General features: G+C 44.4%; 1 protein-coding gene across 2 annotated transcripts in view; it reads right to left on the bottom strand.

Annotated features, from left to right (window-relative positions):
• Positions 1-557: 557 nt before the first annotated feature.
• tsc22d3 (TSC22 domain family, member 3) overlaps positions 558-27,396 on the bottom strand; it is a 33,144-nt gene continuing 6,305 nt past the window's right edge. Inside the window, exons 1-3 of one of the 2 annotated variants that reach the window (XM_076292381.1) lie at positions 3,250-3,540; positions 2,560-2,611; positions 558-2,177 (exon numbers count right to left, since the gene is read on the bottom strand). In XM_076292381.1, coding sequence (XP_076148496.1) covers positions 1,926-2,177; positions 2,560-2,611; positions 3,250-3,371 — 426 coding nt within the window. In that variant the 5' untranslated portion in view covers positions 3,372-3,540 and the 3' untranslated portion in view covers positions 558-1,925. Of the gene's footprint in view, positions 2,178-2,559; positions 2,612-3,249; positions 3,541-27,396 lie in introns of those variants that run through there. The other variant, XM_076292379.1, reaches the window with a different exon arrangement.

The raw sequence follows: 27,396 nt of genomic DNA, 5'->3' as shown, positions 1-27,396 counted from the left end.
GTCCAACAGTCAGGGATAGGAATAGAAACTGGGGAGCGTTGGAAGAACTGATCTGTGGTACAAAGCTTTACAGCACCTGAGAAGAAACCCGAATCACCTAGCATCATTTAAGGAGCTCACATTCTGAGAATGGCATGCATGTGATGTACTGTAGCAGAACCATCTCAAATGTTCTCAGAACACACGCTTCCACCAATGATTTAATAGCTGCAGCTGCAAAACAGACTAAAAATATAACTATGCAGCACACTAAGATCAGGAGGTACAACAGAAGAACCTGTAAGCAGGAACAGCAATACACTGAAGATGTCCCACTGCTGGCAATCCACTGGACTGTCTGGCCTGCTTGGCCCAAATATATTTCCAACAAATCATTATCTATAGAGGTCATCAGACTGTAGAGCACTGCACCAGCTACAGGAAGTCTAATTAACCTTTATCAGTAAAGAGGCTCACTATTTTGACTCAAATGGGAGATGATTAGTTTACACAAATAAATAAATAAGCCAAATAAAGAAGCCAAGAGCTTGGTAAAAAACACAGAGAGGATGAAGAACTAGTGTAAACATAAGGTTTATTGCAGTGTGCATTTTGTATCCGTACATCATTGTGAACACCCATCCCACTGGACACAATAGAGCAACAAAACCCCACGTTTTTTTTTTCTATTTTCCCAAACTACTGCGGTCAAACTTCTCCCTGTGAAAGTAACACATGGTCCTGGTTGGCTTGTGAGTATGAGGCAAGTCTTTGGTAGTTAGAAAACGCAAGGTCCATTCTGAAAACATGGTTTTCTTCATACATTAACTCATGCGCTCACGCAAACACATACATACATACAAACATACATATACACACATTGTGCCAGGAACAAAGTTGGCATGTAGTCAACAGAACGCAAATGTCTGGCAGATCATTGTGGGAGTGCATCTGCAGCAACAGCCATCGGCTGTTTAGCTCAAAATCTGCAATTTCAAATAAAACACTTCACTTTACACAAAATGTACTAATTTACAGAATTAAGCAAATGTATACAGATTTTCTATCTCCGTTGAATCATAGCTTTATACATCAATTATTAATGATAAAGTGAATTTTGTTCAGTTTCATCAAATAAACAAAACAAAGCAGTATTTGTCCCCCATAAGCAGCAAGCCCCAACTGCACAGAATACAAGCAAATGTTTGCAAACGGTTATGATGATAAAAAAAAAAACAACAGCTGAGTGAGGCACTGATTGGAGTAGTGCTCCTGCTTGACTCTCAAGTACTCATCTACAGCATCTTGGTGTCCTTGAGTTTAGTAAGAAAACTCTGTCATTTCAAACTGTGAAGGTTGTGGACAGTCAGTCTGGGAACCCCCCCCCCCCCCGAAAACCTTGCTTGCATCAGGACCGGACATATAAAAAACTCCACGTGGGGCTGTGGGGAGACGGGAGGGACGTCTCTGGAGGTTCGTCCGGGTCCTTGGCTTGGCGAGGACCATGGACGGTGTCGCGGCAGCATCCGCACCAGGCGCAGACCTCTGGATCACTGGGCCAGCCCTGGCACACACACAAGCCCCCTCTACTCGTCTTCACCAGACAGAGGGAGAAAGGCAAAGCTGGGCAAACCCCCGACCACACACACACACACACACATAAACCCCCTTCAAAGGATTTCAAAAATAGGGAGCGAGGTGGTGGTGTGTGGGGAGGGTCTCTTAATGTCCCAATGTAACCTCAGGCATCTAGAGAACTCTTTTCTGCCTTAGTCCGAAGAGATTGTCGGATATTACAGAACAGGTTATGCCGACTGGAACATCGTCTTTTTAGGCTTTCAGGTCACGTTTCATCTGTACAACCAGCTTCCGTGTTGTGACGACCATATAACTGGAGGTCCATTTCGCGTGAGGCAGTGGCTCTGCCCGCCCCTAGGCAGAGCCACTTACACAGCAGAGCCAGTGCTGTACTGGCCCATAGGCTCGGGGTTATTCCCATCCTGGATGTCCAGGGGAAGCAGGGCCTCCGAGGGCAGCCGCGACTGGAACTTCTCCAGCTGCTCGGGGCTGGCCAGGTTCTTCAGTAGGCTGTTCTCACGCTCGAGCTGGTTGTTCTTCTCCGCCAGCTCTTTGATCTGCTCTTTGAGGATCTCTACCTCCTCTCGAACAGCATACATCAAGTGGTTCTTTACAAGATCCTGAAGAGACACAGAGACAAAGAACAGTGGTTACATTTTGTAGAATGTAAGGCAAACCAACCAGTATCTATACTTCAGGCAATCTTTACATATCTGAATATCTACAATCTATGCATATTTAAACATCTATATGTTTTCAAAGGCTACCATGTCACAACAGCTAGTAGGCTACACGTGACCCAAAGTTCTTTTCAGCTGTGCACGTTTAACAAGCACTGGCCTGCTGCATGACTACAGCCTATGAAGTTGTAGATATCGATTACAAACACGAGCTTGCTAATCTGAGCCACAGACAGTAAGGATAGCCAAAACCTTTGAGCAGTCACTGTCAAACTAAATATTTTTGTTTTTGCCAAATTCTGCAGTTGGAAGAGTAGCTTACCATTGCTTGTTCAATCTTGTTGTCAATCGCCACAACGCTAGCACCTGAGGCACTGTAGGAGAAGAAAAGAGAATACATGAGTCTCTCAATCACATTCGTTTAAACCGCATACATGTATTAAGTTCGCCATTCAGTACGTGAAGCTGTGACACAGAGGACCTAAGTTATGGTTTGATAATAAATCCAAGCGACCCTGTGCATGTCCGTTTGCAGTTGGGTGTCCAAATGATCTTGGTCCATAACACTGCCATGTCATCACAAGGAACGACTGATAGCAAACTTAGTGTAAAATGTGGGCCTACGGATGCATGCTATCGACAACGTTACATTGCTTTATTACAGTGTCCTACCTGACCCGATTATCATGATTTGAATGATAATAACGTATAAAATTTCGTTCTGACAACAGGGATACATTTTTAGAAGGGTAGCTAGGTAGATAGCCCCTTTTCTTAGCCCACTAGGCTAATGTTACGTCATGTTAGCTTTCAAGACTTGCAACAAAGAACAGTTAACACTGGTTCTAACTGGTGACAGCAAGCTCCTCGGTCTCAATTCCCAGGCAGCGTTCATTTTAAAAGCATACATAACCATAAGATTGCGTTCACTTTGAAAAAACAAATTATTTACATTTATCTCATATCAATATAAAGCCACCACAATATTGCATAAACAAGCCAGTCTGTTTACCTGTTGTCAAGTTTGACGGATACAACATCTCCCCCCAATAACGAGGAAAAGAATGAAATCGAAAAGTTATGCAGCTGGTATACAGCCACTTCCATTGGTGTTTTGAGCATCTCCGTACTCATATTCAGGACAAGACCCGTTTGAATAATACTTCTCGCCACGTTTGCGATTGGATGTGGTCTTTCAGTAGTTAAGATTACTAATGTTTTCGTACTACGAGGCGCTTAAGGCAGCTAAGTGGTTAGAGCCTACGATACGGTTTCAGAGAAACGCAGTCAGAGAATGATTCTATTTCGGCTGCAGTGTGGGTAATATATTAAGCTGTGCTCTGACGTCACATGACGCGTGCATATTTTATGTTAATGAGGCTGCTGGCATAGATTTTCCACCTGCCCCCTCCCTGAACTCGAGGAGAGCTCTAATCTTAAATTGACCCGGCACGTCCATACAAACACGCACCAATTTACACCATAAACATATGAAGAAACTAAACAAAATGACACTTCAATGACAATTCTTATACGACCTTTGTTGCTTTTTAAAATGTTCCTTTCATTTATAGCAATACCTGTCAATCATAGTGAATTCACACTTCAAGGACCCTATGCTATGAAATTATTATTTTTTCTACTCCCTTGACCTATTTCCAACAGTTTTCCACTGTTCTCAACCTAATAATTTTGCTTGTTTGTTTGCAATGATTAATAAGGCTGATGGGCACCTCTCAAAAACTGTAGGAGGAAAATACCTGCTTTGTTATTGTTTCCAGAAAACTTTTAAATGTTGCAATCTACCAGACAAACAAGAACATATAATCTATGTAAACTGTACACAATGTATCCCACCTATAAATGTGTGGGAATATTCATGGGTATTTTTCCATTCACCTAATCCCAGTATTTTCCCCTTTCTTTGTCACACACATGTCGGCCTCTAGTGACGAAACATCATATTACAAGGAATACTACTCTGCCCAGACATATTCTTGGTAAACAAAGAAGCGTCTCTTAGCCTATGGACTGTCATGAAAATGAGAAATAATCGGAAAATGTCAGAAAATATATTAAATAAGGACATAATGGTAAATTTGCACTAAACAACTACACATTACTGCACCTTATCTTTTGAGTGAGTAACTGTAAATGCTGTGCACATATGACTACTTTAGTCTTGAAATCACAAGTGCTTAGCCTACAGTCTGCTGCCTACACAGGTCTCAACAGTTCACAGTGCGTTCCTCACCATGACAAGTGGTGGAGTGATAAGGGAAACATGATGTGACTAACTTCACTAATCCAATCACCCAAGGCACACATAACCTGATGTACTCTTCATGAAATACCACATAGCAGGGGTGTGGACATTTAGCAATTTGTAACCAGAACTTACTGACCTAGGCCTACAAGAGAAGTCCCTAAAACATTGGGTCTGGTAAATGTATGTTATGATTCTAATGAGTCAATATGATTAATTCATTTATTTGCTATTAAACCTCTCGTCAAAGGGCCTCTCTTTTTTCCTTAACTGGGTCATGCTTTACTACACCTAACTTAAAAGATTCTGAGAAGGTGTAGTCATATTCAAGGAGAGCAAAACAGTTTCAAGACGTTAAAATGTCAAGGGGCTTAAGATTTCTACACATGTAATGGTCTCTGTAATGGATGTGATTTCTACGTAGATGGAAATGGTTGCCTGTTATCAGGCCATCCATGTCAGATTCATTGCCTTTTATAGGCTGTTATAGGCTATTCATGTTTTTAGGCTATTCATGTAAGAAAATTAGCACACATCAGCTAAAATCTGCATCACATAGTGTTTAAGGAAGATGATCAATACATTTTCATCACCCTGCAGAGGTCCATTGGAGCATTCTTTTGTAGTTTTATTTGTATTTGTCAGGGACGTATTAAGCAAGACTGAGGAATTCATCAGAAGGTGTACTATCTCAAGCGCCTCTTGATTGATTAATCACCCACTATGGATACTGTTTTTAGAATCTATCTATCTATCTATCTATCTATCTATCTCCTTATCTCTCCCATGACACTCAGGCCTTGGTAAGAGATGTTAGTTTATATCCTGTGGAAGCACAAACAATGGCTTGGCTGACCACCAAAGTCCTGCCTCTCATCTTCTTTTTCCTGATTCAGCTCTTTTAAGAAAAAAATCAATATTACTTTGAACCAACACATCCAACTAAATTAAAAGCAGTGGTCTTGCAACTGTTTCATTACAGTAAGAATGAGTGACAATATCTCCCCCCAAATAAGGAAGAATTAATTACAAAAGCGTCCTACGGGAACAATTTGTGAGACAGGGCTCTAAGTTGATCTCTACTAACAAGATTTAGCAGAAAGGCATTGAACAAGCATTAGTGTCAGTGCACTCTGTCAGTTTCCATTTCATGCAGGGGGGCTGTAAAGCTGCCAGATTCAATTGTAGGACGCTAAAGTGGAAGATGGAAGGGGATTCCATCTGCTCCCTTGAGTTATAAACACCCACTGACTTCTACCCAGACTCAATTCCTGATGCCCGGGTGCATTCCTCCTCTGTAGGTAAATAGCTGAGGTAGAGCACATAACATAGGACCTGCATCATCACAAGTAAACACGCCTGGTGTCAAACAATTAGCTCACCCACAAATCACCAGTAGTGAATAGCAGAAAAGTGTGAAAATGACAAGCGCAGTGTGAATGACAGAGCCGCTTTCTTCGCTATACTTCATGTTAGATAAACAGAGGACATTCTTTTTCCAGAATTCAGAGATAGACTGTCTGTGGCCATGACAGAGGTTTCCATAATACCAACAAACAGCATGAACTAGTCACAACTTACACTGCCTCTTAAGACTGGGCATGTGCTTGAGCCTAGAGATATGGTCTATTGGCCAAATACAACCCTAGAAAGACAGTGTAAACAAAAGGTCTCGTGCTTCTTTTGTATTATAAATAAGTTGTCCTTTCAGATGCCTTATTGCTGTGTTTCGTATGTATTATGTTTTCATAACAATCCATGTCTGAGACGTGAACAAATACGTTTAGCTGCGAGAACAACAAGGACAGCGGGGACACAATAAGACAGTGACAGTGATGCACAATGCCACTGAGAGCCTCTCTCAGTATCATGGAGACAAGTGGAGACGTCTCCAACACAATGGCTCCAACACACATATCCTCTGCATGTGGAAGAGATATCTGTGTTTTGTTCAAGTTTTAAAGCACGGAAAGATACTGTAAATGGTGCCATTAATAGCAAAAATGAATGACAGTCAATCACGACAGAAAATGCAGGTACAGTGCCAAATCACGACTTCTATCTCAGTAGTCACGTAATGATTCAGTGGAACTGGTTTATGGTCTCCGTAATCGTTTAATGATAACAAAGTACTTGTATATTGTATTTACTTTTACCTGACCTGCTTTTGTAATGATACACCATCACATCTGTTACTGGCTAGGATAATAATGTGTACAGTATTACTACACATAATAATGTGTATTATTACCCCTTTGAATGCGTTATTATGTGCCCAAATACCGTTACAAATCAAATTTCATTCAATTTCTAAGGTAATCAATAAATCCAAACAGTTTAACACAGAACTGAGATAAAACTAGCTTTGCTAATTGTAAACCACACAGGAGAAAGTGACAGTTATGTAGAATGTGTCCTTGCCATACTATTTATTCTTCCATGTAAGCGTATTTGCCCTATCATCAGTTCTGAAGATGCTCCTGACTTTCTCACCCTTCCACACCAATCCATCACCTTCAGCTGTCACGGCTAATGACACACTATGGAAACTTAACCACAGTAAGTCTTACTTACCGCCGATCTCTCCTCTTGAAGAGGCTAGGTGAGTAAGGGGGTGGGTAGCTCATGACTCTCGCAGTAGTGGTTTCAATTGTGGGTAATGTGAGAGCTGGGGTAGCTCGCCACTAAGCACCCCAAGTGCGAGCAAGGGCGGGGAGGTCAGTTGAACTGTGACACACACTCTCTCTCTCTCTCCCTCTCTTTCCCTCTCTCTCCCTTTCTCTCTTTATCTTGGTCTCCTTGTCACGGAATGGTACTTACATCACTGAATCACTAAATCAGAAGAAACATCACCAATAAAGACTTGTTTGAAATTGAGCAATTGACCATATTTGTTGTCACAATGTAGTGAAATGCCTCACACTCCTCATAAATTGTTGTTATTGCTGTCTGTCAGGCGAGGTATGTGGTTTCTTGACGTCTTTTGTCTGGCTGTCTGGAATGTGTCCAACACACCCAGTTTTAATGGTCTTGCTCTTTAATGAAGCTATCACCTGTACTGATCTCAAAGTTCCCCATAAATCTTTTCTTTTTATCATGGCGACGCTTGATCTATTATTGAGGACTGTGCCTGTTACAACACCCACCTCAACAATGGCTTCAAATGTCAGGCTCTTTTGTTGGTTGTACTACAATAATGAATTGAGCTGTGTTGAAAAAGTATTTGTTACTATATGTTACGTCTGGCAGTAAAATTGTATCTGCAATTACCTAATATATATTATAATGTGCCCACACAGTTTCAGAATTATGAAACAATATTCTCCAGTGTTAAATATGCCTAAGAGACCTGTTTGGATGTGTCAAGGAATTACTTAAAACTATGAAATTATCAGTATGAGTGTATAAGAAGCTATATAAGATTTAATCTAAGATAAATCACTTTGATATATCCTAAGGCAAATTTTGACAGATGAATTTTCCTACATTTTACTAACGAATCCAATGTTCAATTTCAAAGTTCAGTGAGTTCTGTATGGGTTTTGCATTGACACTCTGCTGTTCACCACAAACCCTCTGAACTCCACTCACAACCACGGCTAGAGTGGATCGCCATGTGTCCACCCACACTTATCTCTCCCTGTTGTCATGGATACATGTTTTAATGGAGATTCAGAAAGGCATCTATCTCCAGTCCAACCTTGCCCTTGCGTGTACAGGTGACATGTGTGTGGACTATGAGAGCAAAGGGGATGACAAAGGGGGCAAAGTAGTCTGTAGTCCCCAAGGAGATCATTAAACGAAACTGTGCATCCCTAATGCATGTTCATCTTGCCCTGCCAGGAGGCTTAAAGACGGCATGCATTGTGATAAGCGAAATGAGGTGAGAGAAAGAGGCTCATTATTCCAGCTCGGCGCCCACGCCACGGCTCTCATGGAGTCCGGCGGTTGCCCAGGCAAATATGATTGTGCAGCGCCGATCACGCCTGCGTACCGATATCTGATGACACCAGGGAGACACTTATGTAACGACTCTATTTGAATAGTTACAAAACGGCCTCCGAGCCCTCATTTTGCCAGGTGTGTGTTTTCTATGTGCACTTGTGTGTGTGTGTGTGTATCCACAACGCTCCAGGAGTGGCCGCTCAGCATCCAGCATCACCCAACTGTAAGCTGTCTTGTTTGCTAGCTTACTCCTTCCAAATGCCTAGCTGGAGCAGAGAATCTGGCCCCTCAACTTATACAACTAACCCACGTTCAATAGCATGTGCCGTGGGCTCAGCAGGACTGAGAACATTCTGTGCATTGGCTCGCATTAGCTCTGCACCAGAGAGCCTCTGTCCATTAGGGTCAAATGAAGCAGAAATCACAGTGTGCCGTTCCAGCAGGAGCGAGAACAAGAAACAATACATCCAAACCCTTCCCTTTGTGCTGCAAAATGGACGTATTGCTCCCTGAAATGTCTGATTCTTACTGTAGGAGTCTTTGAAAAGATACTTTCATGAACAGCTTTTATAAGACAGAATTAGGTTGTCAAACATAAATGTACAATTTCTGACCAGTTAGCCTAGCTTTTGTTTGACTTTCACATTGCTAGAAAGAATCTGGATTCCTGGTATTTCCCATAGGGTTTTGCGGTCATTTCCACTAGCCTGCACCTGCCATGTGCTCCCACTTTCTCACCCTCTTCAGAGCCCCAGTGTTACGGGAGGCCACCCCATCTGTCAAAGCAACCTGAAGGAGCTCCGCCGCGCATGAGCCCCTGCCCTTGTTTGCACTGAAAACACTTCCGAGGTTTATGCGCCGTTCAAACCGAGCAGCACGAGGCCTTCGCTGCCTTTTTGGCCGGATGCGAGCGGAGATCTGTGCTATGTAAACGTGCTGCTCCCTTGGTTCACTGACTGGGATGGCTCATTTGCTACTTCTGTCAGAGCTGAAGGTATGCGGAAAATTCCGCTGAGGCTCACCCAGTGTTACACAGCAGGACCCCTCCAGTTTCCTCCTTATCGTTCTGGCTGCATTATAACATGCATTAGCTGTGCTCTGGCTTTGGTCTGAGTCAATGTTTTGGTTTGCTGCAGAAGACAAATTGTGCACTAAAACATTGCCCAATTAACCATTGCTATAAACTGACAAGGAACAGGCAGTGTAATGTCCCGCAGATGATACTAACACGCAAAGCGTGCATCTTCTGGCCTGGAGCATGACATTCAACTGACATACGCTCCTGGAGGAGGCATGACTTGTAGGGAATTTGACTTATGGAGCCCCAGACCCAGAAGAGAAGTTTGCAAGGTCATAACCATACATTTGGGTCTCCTGACACCCCAACATTTTCCACGGTCACTCCAAGCAAGGACATTTGGTGTTGGAGGAGGCTACATTTAGCCCAAGAACAAGATGTGCTCCCAGTGTAAGAGGTGTACACCCACTGCATGCACTAACCCCCCCCCCCCCGCACTCCCCCACCAGTCTGCTCTTGTGCGCTCACGTCAGGAAAAATGTGGCAGGCAAGTGTCACTCCAGCCAGGGGAGTTCTCTGTCTCGCTCTCCCTCACTCGCACGCCCTGCGCCCCCTTCTTCCTGTTCACATTGGCCCTGGCCCTTTCCTTCCGCCCATAGGACTCACTCACACACACACACACACAGACACACACACACGCACCTGCTGCCCATCACTGACTGAGCGGAGCGCTGACACAGAAACAAAGCTCTGCCAGGAGACGCTCCGGGCATGGGGCACAGAGGCGGAAAGACAAAAAGAAAGTGCTCTTCACCTCCAGGTGACCTGTGAGACAGCGGCAGTGGGAGGCTGAGGGTGTCAGCTGTTTAGTCAGCAGAAAGCGTGGGCCGAGGGCCATCAGACGCAGGAGCAATCCAGCATGGTTTCACACGCCAAACACAGACTCATCACCTTCCGACTGACCTCCCCACCTCCTTATTGGAATGGACGGCGATGGGAGACCACAGCGTGGGCCAGTCCAGTCTCTGGGAGTGAGACCACAGTTTGGGCCGGTCCGGTCCCTGGGATGCCGCACAGGGCTTCTCTCCAGCACAGCAGTACACTTCAAGCACTGAATTGGAGCCCAGCAACAAATTATCACGACAAGCTTTGTAAATCAGATTAGCCTCCCTCTGCAGTGCTCTGGGTGTGGGACTAAATTGATTCAATGCTTAGCAATCCATTTGCAGCCTTAACAAGGAGGCTCCCTGATCAGCCAGTCATGTTTCATTTCATTGCTTTACAAAGTCAAGTGTGGTAATGTAATAGCATTTGCGAGTTAAACATGCTAATGTGCCAAATTTGTTCAACACATTTTTTTTTCACGGAACCGGTTCAAGTGGTACTCTTAAGGATAGAAGGTACGGAGTGGTCTAATGGATGTGCTCCATGTTACTGTACAGCACATGAGAAGCAGGCTCCAGATGAGTGAGCAGAGTACAGTACGTACCGTCCGACTTCTGAAGCCTCCCCCTACGGTGCCAGGCACAAGTGAAGGGGTCGAGGCACACTCCAGATGGGGCCCCTGAGCCAGAGGTTGGGCCCCAATTAATGATGTAGTGTTTTCAGCTGAGTCCCAGAACTGTCAGGGAGCGTTACTCACGCGCAGCCCGAGAAACCAGCCAGCCTGATCGATGTCGTCACATTACACAACTGACCTCCTGCTGGTTTGCCTGAAATGGGGACGCCCACAGCAAAACACAGCACAGCTTCCCCAACCAAGAAACTGGGCCTGCTTGGTCTGATGGTTGGCCTGCCTGTCTGTCTGTCTGTCTGTCTGTCTGTCTGTCTGTCTGTTTGTCTGTCTGTCTGTGACCACTAGGTTATATAAATCACCCAGTGTGCAGCATAGAGGTCTGGAGAAATAAAGCATTTCAATCCACTCTCCCAGCCTGGCCCATAAAACCTGTATGGCCCGTGTGTGACACACAACAGAGCACTGGCTTCCTGCTCTTCACTCCTCCCCACCGCCTCCTGTGGACCTGCAGCAGGTGACAGCATGGTGACAGTCTGTCTTGGCCGAAGCCAAATGGAAAATTTTATGAGACAAACAAATGGCTGTTAGCACAGTCCAAATGAGTATGACCTCTCGTCTTTAGATAAGAGGGAATTGGGGCGGGGGGGGGGGGACTAATGTTGTAATCATGGTCACTTTGATGTATTTACTGTGAGTGCAGTGGTTGAATGGCACATGCTGATTAGAGTGGCTTCCAGGGGGCGGGGGGGGGGGGGGCACCCCATGGCGGAGGCGGGAACATCACAGGGACCACACCTTCGTTGACGTTAGTGATCCCGGGGGAAGGATGGGCAGGACGGGGCCCTGGGCTTGGCACGGACGGCGTGCCAGGAGCCAGCGGGACGTTTCGGGTTCTGATGTCAGAGCACGCCACGGCGCATCCGCTCTGGCACAAGCTGGGCTGGCAAAGCGAGCGCGGGAACAGAGCATGAGGACAGAACAGTCCAAGAAAAAGAAGCCTGGCGTCTCACATCTCAAACCCAGCTCATCAGCATCAGATGCGGTCGCATGGCATCAGCAAGCTCGAAAGCCACAGAGAACTCCCTCTGAGAGCCCAACTTTTAATCTCGCTTCAAGGAGCAAACATTTACTTGCAGTAGTTAATGAGCTTGAAAATAAACGGAAATAAATTGAAATTAAATATTTTTGTTTTGGTTTTCTCGACAGCCGCTGTGTAATGAATTCATTAACTCTGACTCAGAGAGTGTAATAACCATAATTGGAAAGTTGTGAGAAAGTTATTTATCATGGTTAGGAGCACAAGCAATGAGGACGTTTATTTTGTCAGAGCATGATTTTAAATACTGTGGATTACTAAGGATATTGTGTTTTGTGTTGTTGGATAGCAAAGTATGACTTATCAAGGACTGTTCAGTGATCATTCATAATTGCCTTATGAATTGTAGATAAGAAACGGGAAATAGGCCCTGAACAAGGAAACCCTGTTAAAAATCATTTTGATCTGTGCATGTCAGTGAATCTCCGTGAAGCATTAAATTATTATCATTAGAGGACACAACAAATCGTTAAGACACTTGACAATAACAGACTTATGCAACACTCCTTGCTGTCTGTGCCCAGAGTACCATATCAGATCTGGTGGTCGGAAGGATGATGACTTTCAACATGAAGCATGGTTTTCCTGTTTTCATTTTGTATGGTCAGACATGTACTGTCAGAACCTGCTAGGGTTAGGACAACATGTCCACCCTATGATTAACTGCTGAAGCAAGCTCATTTCGAGTCTTATTAGGAAAATAAAGAAGTGCATTATTGTGATAGATATGTGAAAACTAAGAGACAGGACTCTTTGATATTTGGTAACGGTCTTATATAAATGAAAAGTATGTCATACAATGTAGGTTAAGATGTGCCCTTTCTCTAAAAACATAATATTTGTGTATTTAGTAATCAATGAATTCACATTGTCTATTGGAAGAAAGCACTCTGCTGTCTTGGTTATTGGTTGATGGGCTGTTATTGTTTTGATGGGGTTAGGGTGTGCAGAAAACAGAGAACTTTTCCATGTGTGTGTGTGTGTGTGTGTGTGTGTTGCATTCCCTGGAATGGTATCTTTTCCTCTACTTTACAGCACGTTTATTGGGGCTAGAAGTGAGTAGAGTCATAAAGCGGCAGCAGCACGCGTGGCCACTCAGTCTGAGCCTGGCTGTGCTGCTGAGTAGTTTTCCAACACACTGTCACTAAGCCTCTCACATGCAGCTCTGATTTACTACACCTGGCCAACACTCCTTCACACTCCTTTCCTCCCTCTGTCTCCCTCGCTCACTCTCTCTCTTCCTCCCTCTTCCTCTGTCCCTCTCTCTCTCTCTCTCTCTCTCTCTCTCTTCTGTTGCCTGGGAGATGAAGAGAGGAGTCCATGCCGAGCTCCTCAGTTCTGCATGAGCCTGGGAGTGACCTGGAAGGCGAAAGGAAAAGACCAATCTGGCACAGAAGCTGTGCTGTCCTTTGTGTGCGTGCAAAACTCCATGTTGCTATCAAATCAAGTCAACATACTGTACTTTGCAGGCAGGAGAAAAAAACACAAAAAACACGACTTAAAACGGTTTTGTGCTTGAGTAGTGTTCTCGATAAAAAGCCGTGAAGGCATCTCGCGGATTGACGTCAGCGTCATCACAGGTGGCCATGCAAGAGCGAAGGTGTGCAGGTGCCAGGACTTGTGAGAGAGATGGCTCCAGATCGACTGCCGGCACCCACGTAGGCAGAGGCAACAGCCAAGCGAGCTGTCCCTCTATCTGCCTCCCCGATCGCAAAGCTCACTCCCGCTCCAAGGCGGTTCCCAGGGGCCTTGGCCCAGTGCCACCACCATGAAACACACTCAGCTGAACAGGCAAGCAGAGGAGGGTCAGAAGAGGTAAAGTCTGGGCATTTCTACAGCTCTGCGCACACTTGCTTACTATGGAATGTTTGGGTTACGGTGCAGCACTCAGCAAATACCAGCAGCTAGCTCTGCACTGTGAGCATATGAGGACACGGCCCATTAAGGACAGTATCTATAGGTTAGTGTAATACAGCTAGCTCTGCACTGTGAGCATATGAGGACACGGCCCATTCAGGACTGTATCTATAGGTTACAGGAGGTCATACATTGTGCAAGGATATGCATTAATGGACAAGCACTAGGGAATTGAGTCATAATGGTTAAATGTGTGTGTGTGGGGGGGGGGGGGGGGGGACAAGTGTATGCATTTTTATCCTTTCATGCTTTTTTATTACCATTTTCTTTCCTTTTGCATTTTATCCTTTTGCATCCTTTTGCATTTTATCCTTTTGCATCCTTTTGCATTTATCTAGGGTCCATCGATTAAAAAAAAAAACATGCATGTTGTTGTCAATGCTGATGCCTAAATTTGAGAGGAAGTAACACTGAAAGTTGTTTTCCTTCCTTTTTTTACAAAGAACAAAAAAATGCCAAGTTGGCCTTACGTAATCACTCATTACTTCAACTTAGATAGGGTCACCGTATTTAGCCTCTGCATGTCCATATCTTAAACTATATATCTACGCCCTCCTCAGCATTCAAGTTTCAGATTGGTTGACAGGCAAGAAATGTACACTACCAGTCAAAAGTTTGGAGACACTTAGAAATGTCCATTCCACTCCATTATAGACAGAATACCAGCTGAGATCATTTGCATTGCTTTTTTAATCAGGGCAGCAGTTTTCAAATTACATTATGTGCTTACATAATCGCAAAAGTGTTCTTGACTGTTGTAATATCTACATTGCCCAACCAGCAACCATTCATCCAATGTTCCAAAGGCACATTCTGTTCACTAATCTGATATAATTCTAAAAGGCTAACTGAGAAAACATTGAACCCTTTTGCAAGTATTCTGTCTATAATGGAGTGTAGTGGAAATTTCCAAGAGACTCCAAACCTTTGACTGGTATGACACTATAGTGCACTGACTTGAGGAGTTGAGGACAGAATCAAAATCAGTGAAATGTTTGTCTGACCACTGGACTCATTTGCTAATATTACACAGTCATGGAAGGGCTATGTGTAATGGACACGTGTTAAAACATTGGCTTCAGATGTGAAACGCCGTAGTTTATTTCTCTGTCGAATCCTATTAGCAGCCACATACACAGCACACACTACAGTGGGCCTCTATAATCTCCATGTCCCTAAAACTAGTACAGTTTAACCGTGAGGAGAACACACAGCTGCAGTGCCTGGAGGCCCAGATTAATGGAGGCTGCATGGGACAAAAACAAGACCTTCGCAGAGATTACCACTTACTGGCAACCGGTTTGTGTACAAAGTCTGTCAAACTATTCCAAACAAATGCTTTCAACACTCTCGGCTACTTGGACCAAAGGTGGTAATGGTGGTGGTGGTGGTGGTCAACACCAATTGCATGCCACTTTCTTTCATAGACTGACAGCAGATTGTTAATGGAACTATCTACTGTGTGGTATGTTTTCGTCTGCCAGCTTCGGCAATAATTAAGGTGTCTTCGCCTTGCGTCTGTGTTGTCTGGATCAGAGCTATTTCTGGCACAGGTGCAGGTGTGGGGCAACTCGCTGCTGACAGCTAGAGTGCCTTGCTTGGGGAAAACAAGGTGAGTCACCCCCCCCCCCCCAACACCCTTACTAACCCCGCCACTGTCGTGCTCTCTCATACCTTTCTGTTTACCCAGCAGAGTGGTGTATTTACCCGGTCTCCACGCCTGTGAAACGGCGCTGTGCCCTGCCTCCCATCGCTATTTGCATGCCCTTTTATTCCCTGTCCTCACGCCACCTCCAGAAACACACCCACACCATCTTACAGATAACCCTACACACGTACACACACATACACACACACACACACACACACTCATACATATACACTCACACAACTACTCAACGCATGCATGCTTATCTAGTCTAATGCAGCTTGCTAGTGCATCATAATATAAAAGGCTATTTTATGCTGTTTTTTTTAATAAAAAAAAAAAATACTTCAAACGCCCTTCTACGCCAGAGCTGAGGGTTTCCTGAAAAGTCCCATAAGTCAACAGTGAGCACAGGATGGGACTGTGCGTGACCCCCTCACATAAGGACAACAAGGAAGCAGACTCGACTCCTATTATTAGACCCCGGGCTGCATGAGTGTCACAGACATGGAAGCATGTCTGAGAGGCCCCCCTCGCACACACATACGCATGTTTCACAACATGAACTTCAGACGGCAGTTCCCTCCACACCGGGGCGGGGAGGCAGTTTGATATCAAAGCTAGGGCATCCTGTTTGATGTCAAAGCTCGATACAGACCTTCATGTGATATCTGATTTCCTTTTAAAGTAAATGCAGTTAAAAAAAAAATTGTTTTAAAAAAAACGTATTCGCAAAGTGGAGCATGTCTGAAAGTTAGGAACTGCACAAACATGGGTGTAATGTTGAAGTCATGTGTTCTTTCACAGACAGTGAGTCATGATCAGCCAGACAATGTGTAACTCGAAGCGTGTGAAGAGAGTCCAGATTCTGGGACGAGAGCAGGAGAGAGAGAGAGAGAGAGATCGAAACAGGGAAATGAAAAAAAATGAGGAAGAGAAAGAGGCGGGGAGGGAGGGCTCTCACAGCTGTTGTTCTGCTGTGCTTCCTCTGATAGTGGACTTGGCTGTACTCCCAGTTCTTTAGGTAAACTGTAGAAAACACAATTACCTTGGGACACTTTTTTTCCCTCCAAACAAAAAAAATAGGAGGTGCCAGAGATCAACCAGGCGTGGACATGAGCAATTATTTTAACCGAATATGGTGCCTTTACAAAAATAATTATTACTATTCTTAATTCAAACATAAAATGCTTTATCCTTTGAATTTTATTATGTTTACTCTGTTAACTGAATTATTTTCATTTTAATTATTTGTGTAAATGACACTTAGGATAAAATGAGGGACGTGTCAAACATTGAGAGCTCTAATATATAGAGAATATGCTGACATGTGGGAAAACCATTAGCTTCTTAACATGGGATCATAGACTTACTAGGCAGCCTTTAATTCTGTAAGCTGTTGTAATCACTGTCTATGGTTCCTGAGACCAGCGTCAACACATAACAGGCCGTCAGCTAGGGGAACTTATACTGGAATACTAATGCAGAAAAACAAAAACCCTGCCAGGGTCCACGGCCATCTTTGGCAACTGTTGCTATGGTGACTGAGGTAAACATGAAGGAACATGTCTGCCTAAAAAGCAATTCATCGGATCCTACATGGGATAGGAGCTTTTAGACTGTGGTGGTGTTTTTGATTGCAAATCTCTCTCTCTCTCTCTCTCTCTCTCTCTCTCTTTATGTAGCCTACACAACAGCATATGTGATGCTGCATGGGCAGCAGAATGAGTGGGAAATACTCTGTTCTGCAAATCAGTCGTTGTGCACTACATCATTTGACAGCTGGATTCTTGTTTAGTTTGGGCTATGGCCATGTATGCTGAAATAGGACAGAGAGTTTTACCGTCAACCAGTCACCCTGTGTCTTACTGAGCATTCACTTTCACTCTCTTCTCTCTAAAAAAATAGACTAGACTAAACTAGACAAGACACTAAATCGGTCGTCTGATGAACCACCTCAGAAAGTGATGATTGGTAGTAGTGACATAATGATTCACTTGGCTCACTTATTTCGCCTTGCTTCTTTTTGTGCTTTAAGAGGTGTTACATCACAACTAGTATATGTTCATTGTGCTTGGTTGTATTGACAGAGCCACTCAAGACAGTAGTTAAAATTGGGCACCCAATAGGCAAGCATCCAATTGTTTGTTCTTGAATTGAGCACAAAGCTAGATGAAATACTGCTCATTCTTTCCACATAGCGTGAAGTCAACATTAGCAGCTTTGTGACACAGTCCTATTATATTCAGTAAATTAACCGTTCGTTTCGGCTATAAATCAGTCTCCGCTGTGACCATAAATCCTTCTTTTTGTCAGCATGAAATTCTGGATTAAATGAATGTCAACATGGCCCACATGGCCCTGTGCCATTTGTTTATAAACAGTGTCATTTGCAGAGATAATCCTGACTGGATTTTTTCACCCCACCATCCAGGGGGCTGCTTGTTGTTCTCACAGAGGAACATAGCCACGGCCCAAGCTACAGCACACTGGCCAGCAGCACGGTTAAAAAAAAGTCTTCAGCGATATGTGAGTGACTTATTTAAGAACACTGAAACAGGAAGCGCTTCACTGATTCTACACATTAACCAAGAATGGGTGGCACCAGGGCTAGGGGTGGGGTAGCTCGCCAAAGTGACTTCCTGAGTTAAACCATGGCTGTGACCTTACTTAACTCCATGAGCCCTATGCCCAGCAACAGCAACAGCAAGCTCTCCACATCAGGCTGACCACTGCAACGCTGGAGTGGAGGGACTCAACGTGTGAAGAGAAGGGATAAATTAGGGAGGAGAGGAAATTAAGCCTAAGTCCAGCTCGAATGAGACTCTAGGGACCGTGTCCAGTAACTGGACCAGATGCAGAGACTCCAGCACTCGAGGTCCGTCCTGACAGACGAGGCTTTAGTGTGCCTGTGAAAGAGAAAGCCCATGCCTGCATCAGGGAGTGCATGGTGTGTGTGTGCGCGCGCACGGTGTGTGTACATGGTGTGTGTCTGTGCATGGTGTGTGTGTGTGTGTGTGTGTGTGCTGCACATTCCAGCCCCCCACTGTCTTGGCTTTCCTGGCTGAAGAAACTCCCTGGCTCTAAAGCAGCTGCCTGAGCCGCAGCTCCTGGGTCACCTAGGCACCCGTGTTTACTTCTCCCCACTTATTTACATTCACTTGCATGCTAACAACAGGTCGGGCCCGCGTCCGAGAGGATGACTCACCCCACCATGACATCTCTGCGGAAAGAATGCGGCCGCAGGAGGAACAAAATGGCAGCGGCTAATTAGCGAAGATGGCAGCCACAAGTACGGGCACAAGCGAGTGGTGAAGTTGGCGCCCCACCGTACCCAGAGTCCCTGGCGTGCCCTCTGTGTGGCACCAGCCCTGTAAACAATGCTCAGGAGTGTGGCCACAGACAGGATGCTTCTTGTTTTCAATTGCTGCCTGCTCATCCTCTCTGCCAGTGGAAGGTCTGGGTATTGGCCAAGAACAATCACGGGCAAACACAACTTGGCAAGCAACCACTGGAGCAATCTTTGACAAAAAGAAAAAAGAAAAAAAGCTCAAAATGAGCACCGGGTAGCTCAGAGGAGCAAATCAATCTTTTCTACTCTTACACCCCCCCCCCCCCCCCCCAGCTGTCCCCACCTCACCTCACCTCAATCACCCACCCACCGCCGCATGAACTGCCACTTTAATAGCCAATGCTTGGTCAATCTTTCTCTATTTCTTCATTTTCACAGGAACACAGAATCAAGTCTGAACTGGGTTTTAGTAATGAGTGACAAAGAACCCCAATCAAGGGAAAAAGAGAGAACCATATTGTTAGAGGAATGTTACCGAGAGGCCAGAGGGCTTCCTGTAAATCATGGCAGTGTTACCTAAGAGCTGCCTATTCTTTCCTAATGCCCATACACTCATTTTCCCACAGCTGCAGTAAACACTGGATGGTATGAATGAGTGTGAATGTGACAGTTTGGCAGCACATCCCCCTCAGTAACATATGTTAGTGCTCAGTGACCACTGCTGAAAAACAAGCACCAATTAAAACCATGTGGATGTTTTTTGGACAGGCAGATCGAGGACCTCACTGATTTTTCCTTTTTCCTGTTTTTAGGAGAGCACACTGCCCTGTGTGCAGTTGACTGTCCAATATTGTAAACTAGTGTCAAGTTAGGGCAAGCTCTTGATGAATCTTTGCAAATCAGGCAGCACTCTGAAGGGTGGGGTGTGTTGTTCTTGGATGTTTTTTTTCACTATGAGGTAAAGACACCACCACATAACATCCTGACATCTCTGAAGAAACCACAGCTTGCAGCACACCCTGTGAACTGGTTGCCCAAGACATCCTCCCTTTGCTGCTAGGGACACTGAGCATCCATGTCCTGGTGTGACCTTCGGCCAAGTGTTTTCTTCCTGGCTCTTTTGAGGGGCTTCTCATCCCTCGTTTTTTGCATGTGCTTTCCAAAACAGGGAGTGGATGTTTTTGGATGTGAAATAGCACATGTCCTTTAATTGTTATTTCACAGACTGGGCAGAGAAGAACATAGTGCAGGGTGGAGGGGGGAGATGTTGCGCAATCCTCTTGTTCAGATTGGAATGAACAAGTCAGGGCATTTCAGCAAAATATTTGCCTCGTTGACTTTTTCGCACAGTTAAAGCTGATGTTTTCTTAAGGACAATTGATGTTGCATGAGTCATGTCAAATGTATTAGTATCATATATGCAAATAAATGTTTTTATAACAGCAGTATACAGCAAATATAAAGCAGTATACTTACAAAGTTGGTATTTGGTAGAATAACTATGACACTTCAAAGTGATAGAAAATATAATAATGAAATATTGAAGACAATGATGTCTGTGTTGCATAATAATGCCTGTTGCGTGAGAGGAACCCTTTAGAATTGTGTGCTCCTATAATTAAACAAAGCAGAGAAAACAAAAACAGTTTTGTCTTTACAGTTGTTTGTCCTGGAAAAAAGGTCTTTAAAAAAACAACGCCTTACATAACCAACGGTGCATACACAAAGCATACGATGGTATGTGTGTGTGTGTGTGTGTGTGTGTGTGTGTGTGTGTATGGCTGGCTGACTTTCGGTGTCCCGAGACATCTGAGTGTGCAAGCAGGACCGATCTGATAAGGTGCATCAAAGTCATACGCGGCCCGAATTAAGAAGGTGACAAAAGACACCAGGCCACAGGGTGAAGTCACACCAGCCAAAGATTCCAAATGGATGCCCTTTTAGCAGCAGGGGCATTATGGAGGGACGCAGAGGAGCAAGAGGGATCAGCCAGGATGAGCGGGTGAATCATCTTTTCCCATGACCCGCTACAAGAGGACAGAGTGTTCTTGCGGCTGCCTTCAAGAGCCGACTGCCCTCTAGCCAGGGCTTGTCGGAGTTAATCACCCGCTGGCTCACAAAGACTGGACAGTAGCTGGCTCACTTCAACCAACAAAAAAGCGGCAAGTCTTGCCGTCTCGGTCACAAAAAGCGGCAAGTCTTGCCGTCTTGGTCACAAAAAGCGTCAGGTCTTGCTGTCTTGGCCACTGTGGCTTCGCTGTTTCATCATCTGACCAGCAGCACTTTGAGGTGTCAGCCAGAGTCAGCCTTTGAACTGGGTGGGCTACACCCTAATAGTGTTTTGACTGCATGATAACTATGCTCTCATGGCAGACCGCCGGCAAGCAGTATCTCTGCAGATATCACCACATGGGAGCAGACTGAGCCAGTGAAATCTCTTTTTTATTTTCGGTGCTGACACACTGAGGAGGGACTTCTTCATGCTTAAGTTCAGTCAGATGCCTGCCAGGTCCCATGCTGGTCAACCCGAAGGGGAGTGGGAGTGAGAGAATTTAGGGAGCACGAAGTGTGTGTGTGTGTGTGTGTGTGTGTGTGTGTGTGTGTGTGTGTGTGTGTGTGTGTGTGTGGACAGCTCCACTCATTATCTTAATGGACACCAGAGCCTGAGCACGGGCAGATAAGAGCTTGCGGCCCAGCAGCAGCGTGCCACATTTCCCAGCGCTGATCTTCAGCCACGGGCCTGTTATATAACTCACACACTCAGTGCCAGCTCGCCACTATGAGATGGAGGACAACATGACAAGCGGGCTAAGCAAACTCGGCCTGAGATGGGGAGTAAATGCCCCCGTGTGAATGCCAGGCACTTCTTTGGTGGGCGAAATTAAGCAAGTGTTTCCCTAAGAGCCTTTTTTGTGCTTCCAATCCGTCAGTGTAATTGATTTTATGCCGAGCCGGGAGCTGTGGCATTGCAAAGTTAATTTGTTTTGAATGTGGCGCTGTTGATGCTGCCATTCGGTTGTGTGTTTGGTCCTTCTCTAAAAATAGGCGGGCTAGAGAGAGGTTTTGTGTCCTTTTTTGGATATCACGGCAGGTTTCGAAGCTCACACCGGAGATACCTGTTTGAGCCCTTTCAAAATCAAGACCTGCAGTTGCTAAGGTTCTGTGGGTTCAACTAAGGCCATCATCTGGAGGGAGAAAATTAACTTCCTGTTACCCATAAACCCCTTCAGCTACCGAAGTGTGCAACCTTCTCACCTTCTGCCCAGTAGCACAATCTCTGTGTAAACACAAATCCTTGATGATGTGCTGTTGTGCCTTAGAAACAGCCATGTCATGACACCGAATTATTAGCGAGGCACACCAGTTATTTCATGCAGGGCCGTAGTCACCATAGACATTGAGGGGGACGTGTCCCCCCCAATATTCAAATATGACCAAAATGTCCCCCCCAATATTCGGACATAGAAAAATAAAGAAAGAATAAAGCGCTATACTAGGCCTACAGGAAACCAACACGTATCTGAAATGTAATCAAACGTAAGTAACGCACAAATTAGTGACCTATGGTTCCAGAGTAGCCTACACCCCTGAGTGGTTTCTCCTGGTGATTTTCCGTTTTTCGTTAGTGGCGTGCGCTATCAAAAGCTTCCATTTACTGCACCTTACTGCGTTGAGTGAGGTAGGGCTGTCAACAATATCGCAAAAGCTACCGGTACACTTTTCACCAAACTTCTTGGAAAGGTGTAGCACAGGCTAAGGAAATCCCATACATGTTTGGAGCCGATCAGACTGAAAGGGAACATTTTCCATATTGTAGCCTATTCTCGCAATGATAGCGATAGATAACGTTTTATTTTAAATGATGAATTTGTGCAAGCCTGTGTCATTTCTTTCACGTCTTTCAACATAAATAGTGCATTCATATGCTAGTAGTAATGCCAGAAATAACCGTGTATAGGCCTCTTAGAAATGATAGTTGCATCTTGCATATTATTTAGATGCGCACTCAATCGCGCATCCATGCAGGCAAAACGTGATCAAATGTGGCGACGTTTACAATACGTGACAGCCTACAGTTAATGTGAATCGCGGACAATAACCAAAGAAAGGAATTTGCACCTCCATTCACCAATTAAAGCAGGGGTCTCAAACTCAAATGAGCTGGGGGGCAATTCTGCCAACGTCATCTGATTGGAGGGCCGGCTATTTCTGAAAATGCAATGTTCTTTTTTTCAAATACCACACAAAACTGCAAACAGAAAGTGCAAGTGTTTTTATCTAGTTTTAGACACCTGTGCTAGCAACCTTAGATTATAAATAAAATAATGATAAAATAAATATTAATACAAATTATAAAACAAATGAAAAGCATAAAACAGGTATGTGTGTGTTTCACACCAAATAAAAATGTTTTCCTCTCATAACTTTTTTAAACCTGGCAAACTATAGGCGTCAGGGTTAAGAAAGCAACACCATTGGATTTTTATATCAAAATGTCAAAAGGCCATGGCTTGAAAGTGGCCAGAGATAAAGTCCTACTGTAAATGTAAAAATCTTTGAGTAAAACAAAAGTTTATGAAGTGGGTAAATTTACCCATCTAATTTGCCACTGGATGGCAAGCACCTCAAATTATGCACCTTTCAGTAAATACTGGATGAACATATTTGAGCAGGTTTACTTTCCTTTTTTCATATTACCCACATAACAAATTAACAGGAAAACACCTACGATGTATACCAACACCTAAGATGTATATGGTTTCTAAACCACAAGGCCTACAATAAAGTATTCTGGTCAAATCAGTTCCTATCGCGGGTAATCTGAGTACCCAGAAGTTCGCATCATATTGCGGGTGCCTTTGTAGTTTAGAGCCCTATTTCTACTAGCCCTGCTGTCTGTACCACGTCCATTACGGACACTATCATCACGATTACCACTGCAACCTCCAAGCTATGTTGGGCAGAGGCTCGAAATAAGCATGGTATGCTTAGTGGACACCGTTGTATACACGCAGACGCACCTCCATTCAATAGACGATCGATCATAATCCCCAAAAGGATATTCTCCTTCAGATTTAGAATAGGTGAATAGCATAGCCTACCTAAGACTTAATCACACGTAAACGTTTTTCAACATTTGGTGTAGGCCTATTTCTGCTTAATTTCTGCTTCAATTTATGCAACACTATGGCCTGCATCGCTTCCGCGTCATTACAAATGCACGTCTTTGTGTTTCTCGCGTGTAATACAAGTATTTCCTGAAAACTTTGCGCAGCGATTTTGGGTTTGAATGAAGCTCTGGATGTCTAGCACATAGTGGAGCAGAGTACAAATGAGATTTGTCACCATACTTGGAACTATCGTCTATTAAGTATCGTTGTTTGTCGCAATTAAAAATAGTCTCAAGGGCCGGATTACATTATTATTTTGACATACGTCGCGGGTCGGAATTGGGCCGGACGCGGGCCGGATTTGGCCCGCGGGCCGGGTGTTTGAGACCCCTGAATTAAAGGCTGTAGTAGGCCTAGTGTTTCTACATGTTGGCACAAAACGTCATTTCTGTCAGAAGCCAGTCTATAATGCATACAGGGGTAACATGAGGTGAGTCAGACAGAAGAGGGGCCTGTCTTAGTAGTCTATTCCTGAATCCTGTCCCTTTCAAACTACGTTAAAATTGTGTGATTAGCCGCCAGCAGGGTAGGAATTTCACGGCGGCCACGACGGCCATGGCCGTCGTAGCCCCTTGCATTGGCCGTGAGGCCCCTTTGAAAATCAGAGGTTTACAGGCCACGGTGGCCTTGGTGCCCCATTATTTCAATATTCTGCTTTGCGTCCTACTAATAGCGATTTTTATTTAGCCTGTGGCCTGTCAAAATAATCTTAGCATTCACAGCGCAAATTAATTTAGTCTTTTACGCAGTGGAGAAAGTGACAGCGCAAGAAAGAAAGTGCGTCCAAATTCACCCATTCTTCTCAGTTGAACTACTCGCGAAGTAGCCTATTCATCACACAGACATCACAAGTATCACATGAAAGAGCTTTTTCTCAGCTTTTAAACGATGTTAGCCCGTAATTGCTGTGTTGAACGGTTCGTGAGAAAAAAGTAAATAATATAATTCAATTTAATCATACATTCTACTGAAGGTTTTGTGTCCCATGATCTCCCTACCCATTCATCTCGGTGGAATACTTCACGAACCCTTCTTTTAACACATGACAAACCATATATCAGAATAAACAGCAGACCTTACCGAACACAAAAGTGTAAAGCAGTCCCCTGTACAGTTAGCCGTTCCAGAGTAATCTAGTTTTGAATTTGCAGTAAATTTCGACATGCATGGATGTCTCCAAATTTGGGCTTTACATTTTACAATGTGTTTAAATTGTTCCACATGATTTCATAACGGGCCAAATACAAAATAAATGTTACAAATATCGCCTATATTGGTAAATCATAGGACAGCTGACTAAGAGTTTGTGAAAGTAGCCTTAATGATCATAAAATGCTAAGCATGCATCTAGGCTATTTGAGTTTCTTAAAGCTGAGCTGTGCTTAAATTGTTCAATACATGATTTCATAACAGGCCAAATATAAAATAAATGTTATATATAGCCTAGATATCTGCAAATATTAGATGATCAGATGATTTACAGTTCTATGTAATATGTCATGTTTCATGTTTTTGTAATGTTTCATACAGTGATGCAGGTCTACTGCAGTGAATAGGCTAAATACAACTTTGATCATTTTTATAGCCTACTACTATATATTTAACTTTGGCCTTGGTGCCCTGACATGTGGCCTTTGTGCCCCCCACCAAATATGCCCAACTGAAGGCCAAGTGGCCTTGCCCCCAGAATGGTGAAATTCCAAGCCTGGCCGCCAGCATAATAAAATCTAAATTAAAAGACAAAATCTCAAACCTATGAGTCTAAGCCTTAGTTCAGGTGTAAGTAATAAGTCAAAGAACCACATTCTGTGTAATATAGAGGTTATCATAAGATACTCTAGTTTGTAATTTCTTTTAAAGTATACATTTTGAACACAAATGGAGTCACGGGTCCAGGGACGGACCAGTGAAGTTGCTTCTTCTTCACCCTTCTCTTTTCACAGGGGGGGGGGGGGTCCGTCAAAAGTTTTGAATAACCTAATTGAGTGACCTAACTAACGACTTGTTTGTGATTTTTAATAATATTTTTGCATGGTAGGAAATGTATTGAAATTCTGTTTGGGGGTCCCTCAGACCCCACCACAGATTTGGTCCCCCCCAATGTTGACATCATGACTACGGCCTTGATTTCATGCCAAGCCTCCTTCCAGTTATCCTCCACGCCTGTAGGGCGATTGACGCAGAGCCTTACTGGACGTCCTCGCATCAAAGAGAGACCTTTTGTTTCTCTATTGGCTGTCGGCTCCGCGCGCGTTCCTGTCCACCTCTCCTCTGGGCTAAACTTTATTAAGCCGTTCTGAGCATCTGTGTCCAGTCAACACTGCAGTGCTGTGCTGCTCAGCTGCTCTCTGAGATGACCTTTGTCTTAGTCTTCAGAGACGGCTTAATGAGAACGCCCTGCAAACTCTCCTCAGGAGTCAAACGCGTTTCATTTCATTCCAGTCCAGACACTCCACTCAATGAGTGGCTTTATCTCCTCTTACACTAATGACCACTCATGACCTCTGTCACCTCTCTTCATGTTGTTCTCTCTGTCTATCTCCCTGTTTGTTTGTTTTTTCGTTCTCCTTGATCTGTGTAACTGTGTCTTGAGCGGGGAACAGGTTCAACTGGTTCATAGTGCCACTGTCATGGTGCAGGGCGGAGAGAGAGAGAGAGAGAGAGAGAGAAAGAGAGAGAGAGAAAGAGAGAGCGAGCTCTGCATCAGTGCGACTGTACAGCCCTTATCTCTGTCTGGCTCCACCAGCTCCAACGTGAGGCTGCTGACTGTCCACACCAATGGCTTTGCGTGCCACGCTTCGGCCACTGCGTGCGAGCTTGTGTTTGGGTTAACTATGACCCTGGATGCGCCCACACACCCACCCCGGACAGCACGTGCGCTCCACCCCATGTCACATAATAGAGACATGCACACCAACAGCATGGCCCTATGAGGACTGAGTCTGTCAGTACCCACCACTGCAGCTCTTGGAATAAGACCACCTTTTAAACATGAACACAGCGCAGGCCTCCATCCAGCCCCTGGCATACAGTCAGACCTCCCTTCAGCTAGTCAAAACAATGTTGTTATTCAAGCAGTCAATTAAGAAGACGTTGTACACCTCTGCCAGCACTTTTGTGTGCGTGACAGTGGAGCCATTGTCTGTGCTGTAACCCTCGTATAGAAAAGACAAGTGATCAGACGGCACAGCTGTTAGTCAAATCTAAATGTGTAGCATGTACTCTCAATATTGAGAAGCGCCATTTTTTTTTTTCATTTGTAGCATCAGAAATGCTGCCTGGTGTTGCAG

This window comes from Alosa pseudoharengus, unplaced genomic scaffold (genome assembly GCF_046254945.1).
Source record: "Alosa pseudoharengus isolate Yale_2024_CS ecotype anadromous, Long Island Sound unplaced genomic scaffold, YU_APseudo_1.1 YU_APseudo_1.1_scf_19, whole genome shotgun sequence".
In the NCBI taxonomy this organism is placed as follows: domain Eukaryota; kingdom Metazoa; phylum Chordata; class Actinopteri; order Clupeiformes; family Clupeidae; genus Alosa; species Alosa pseudoharengus.
This window is presented reverse-complemented; position numbering and strand designations above follow the sequence as displayed.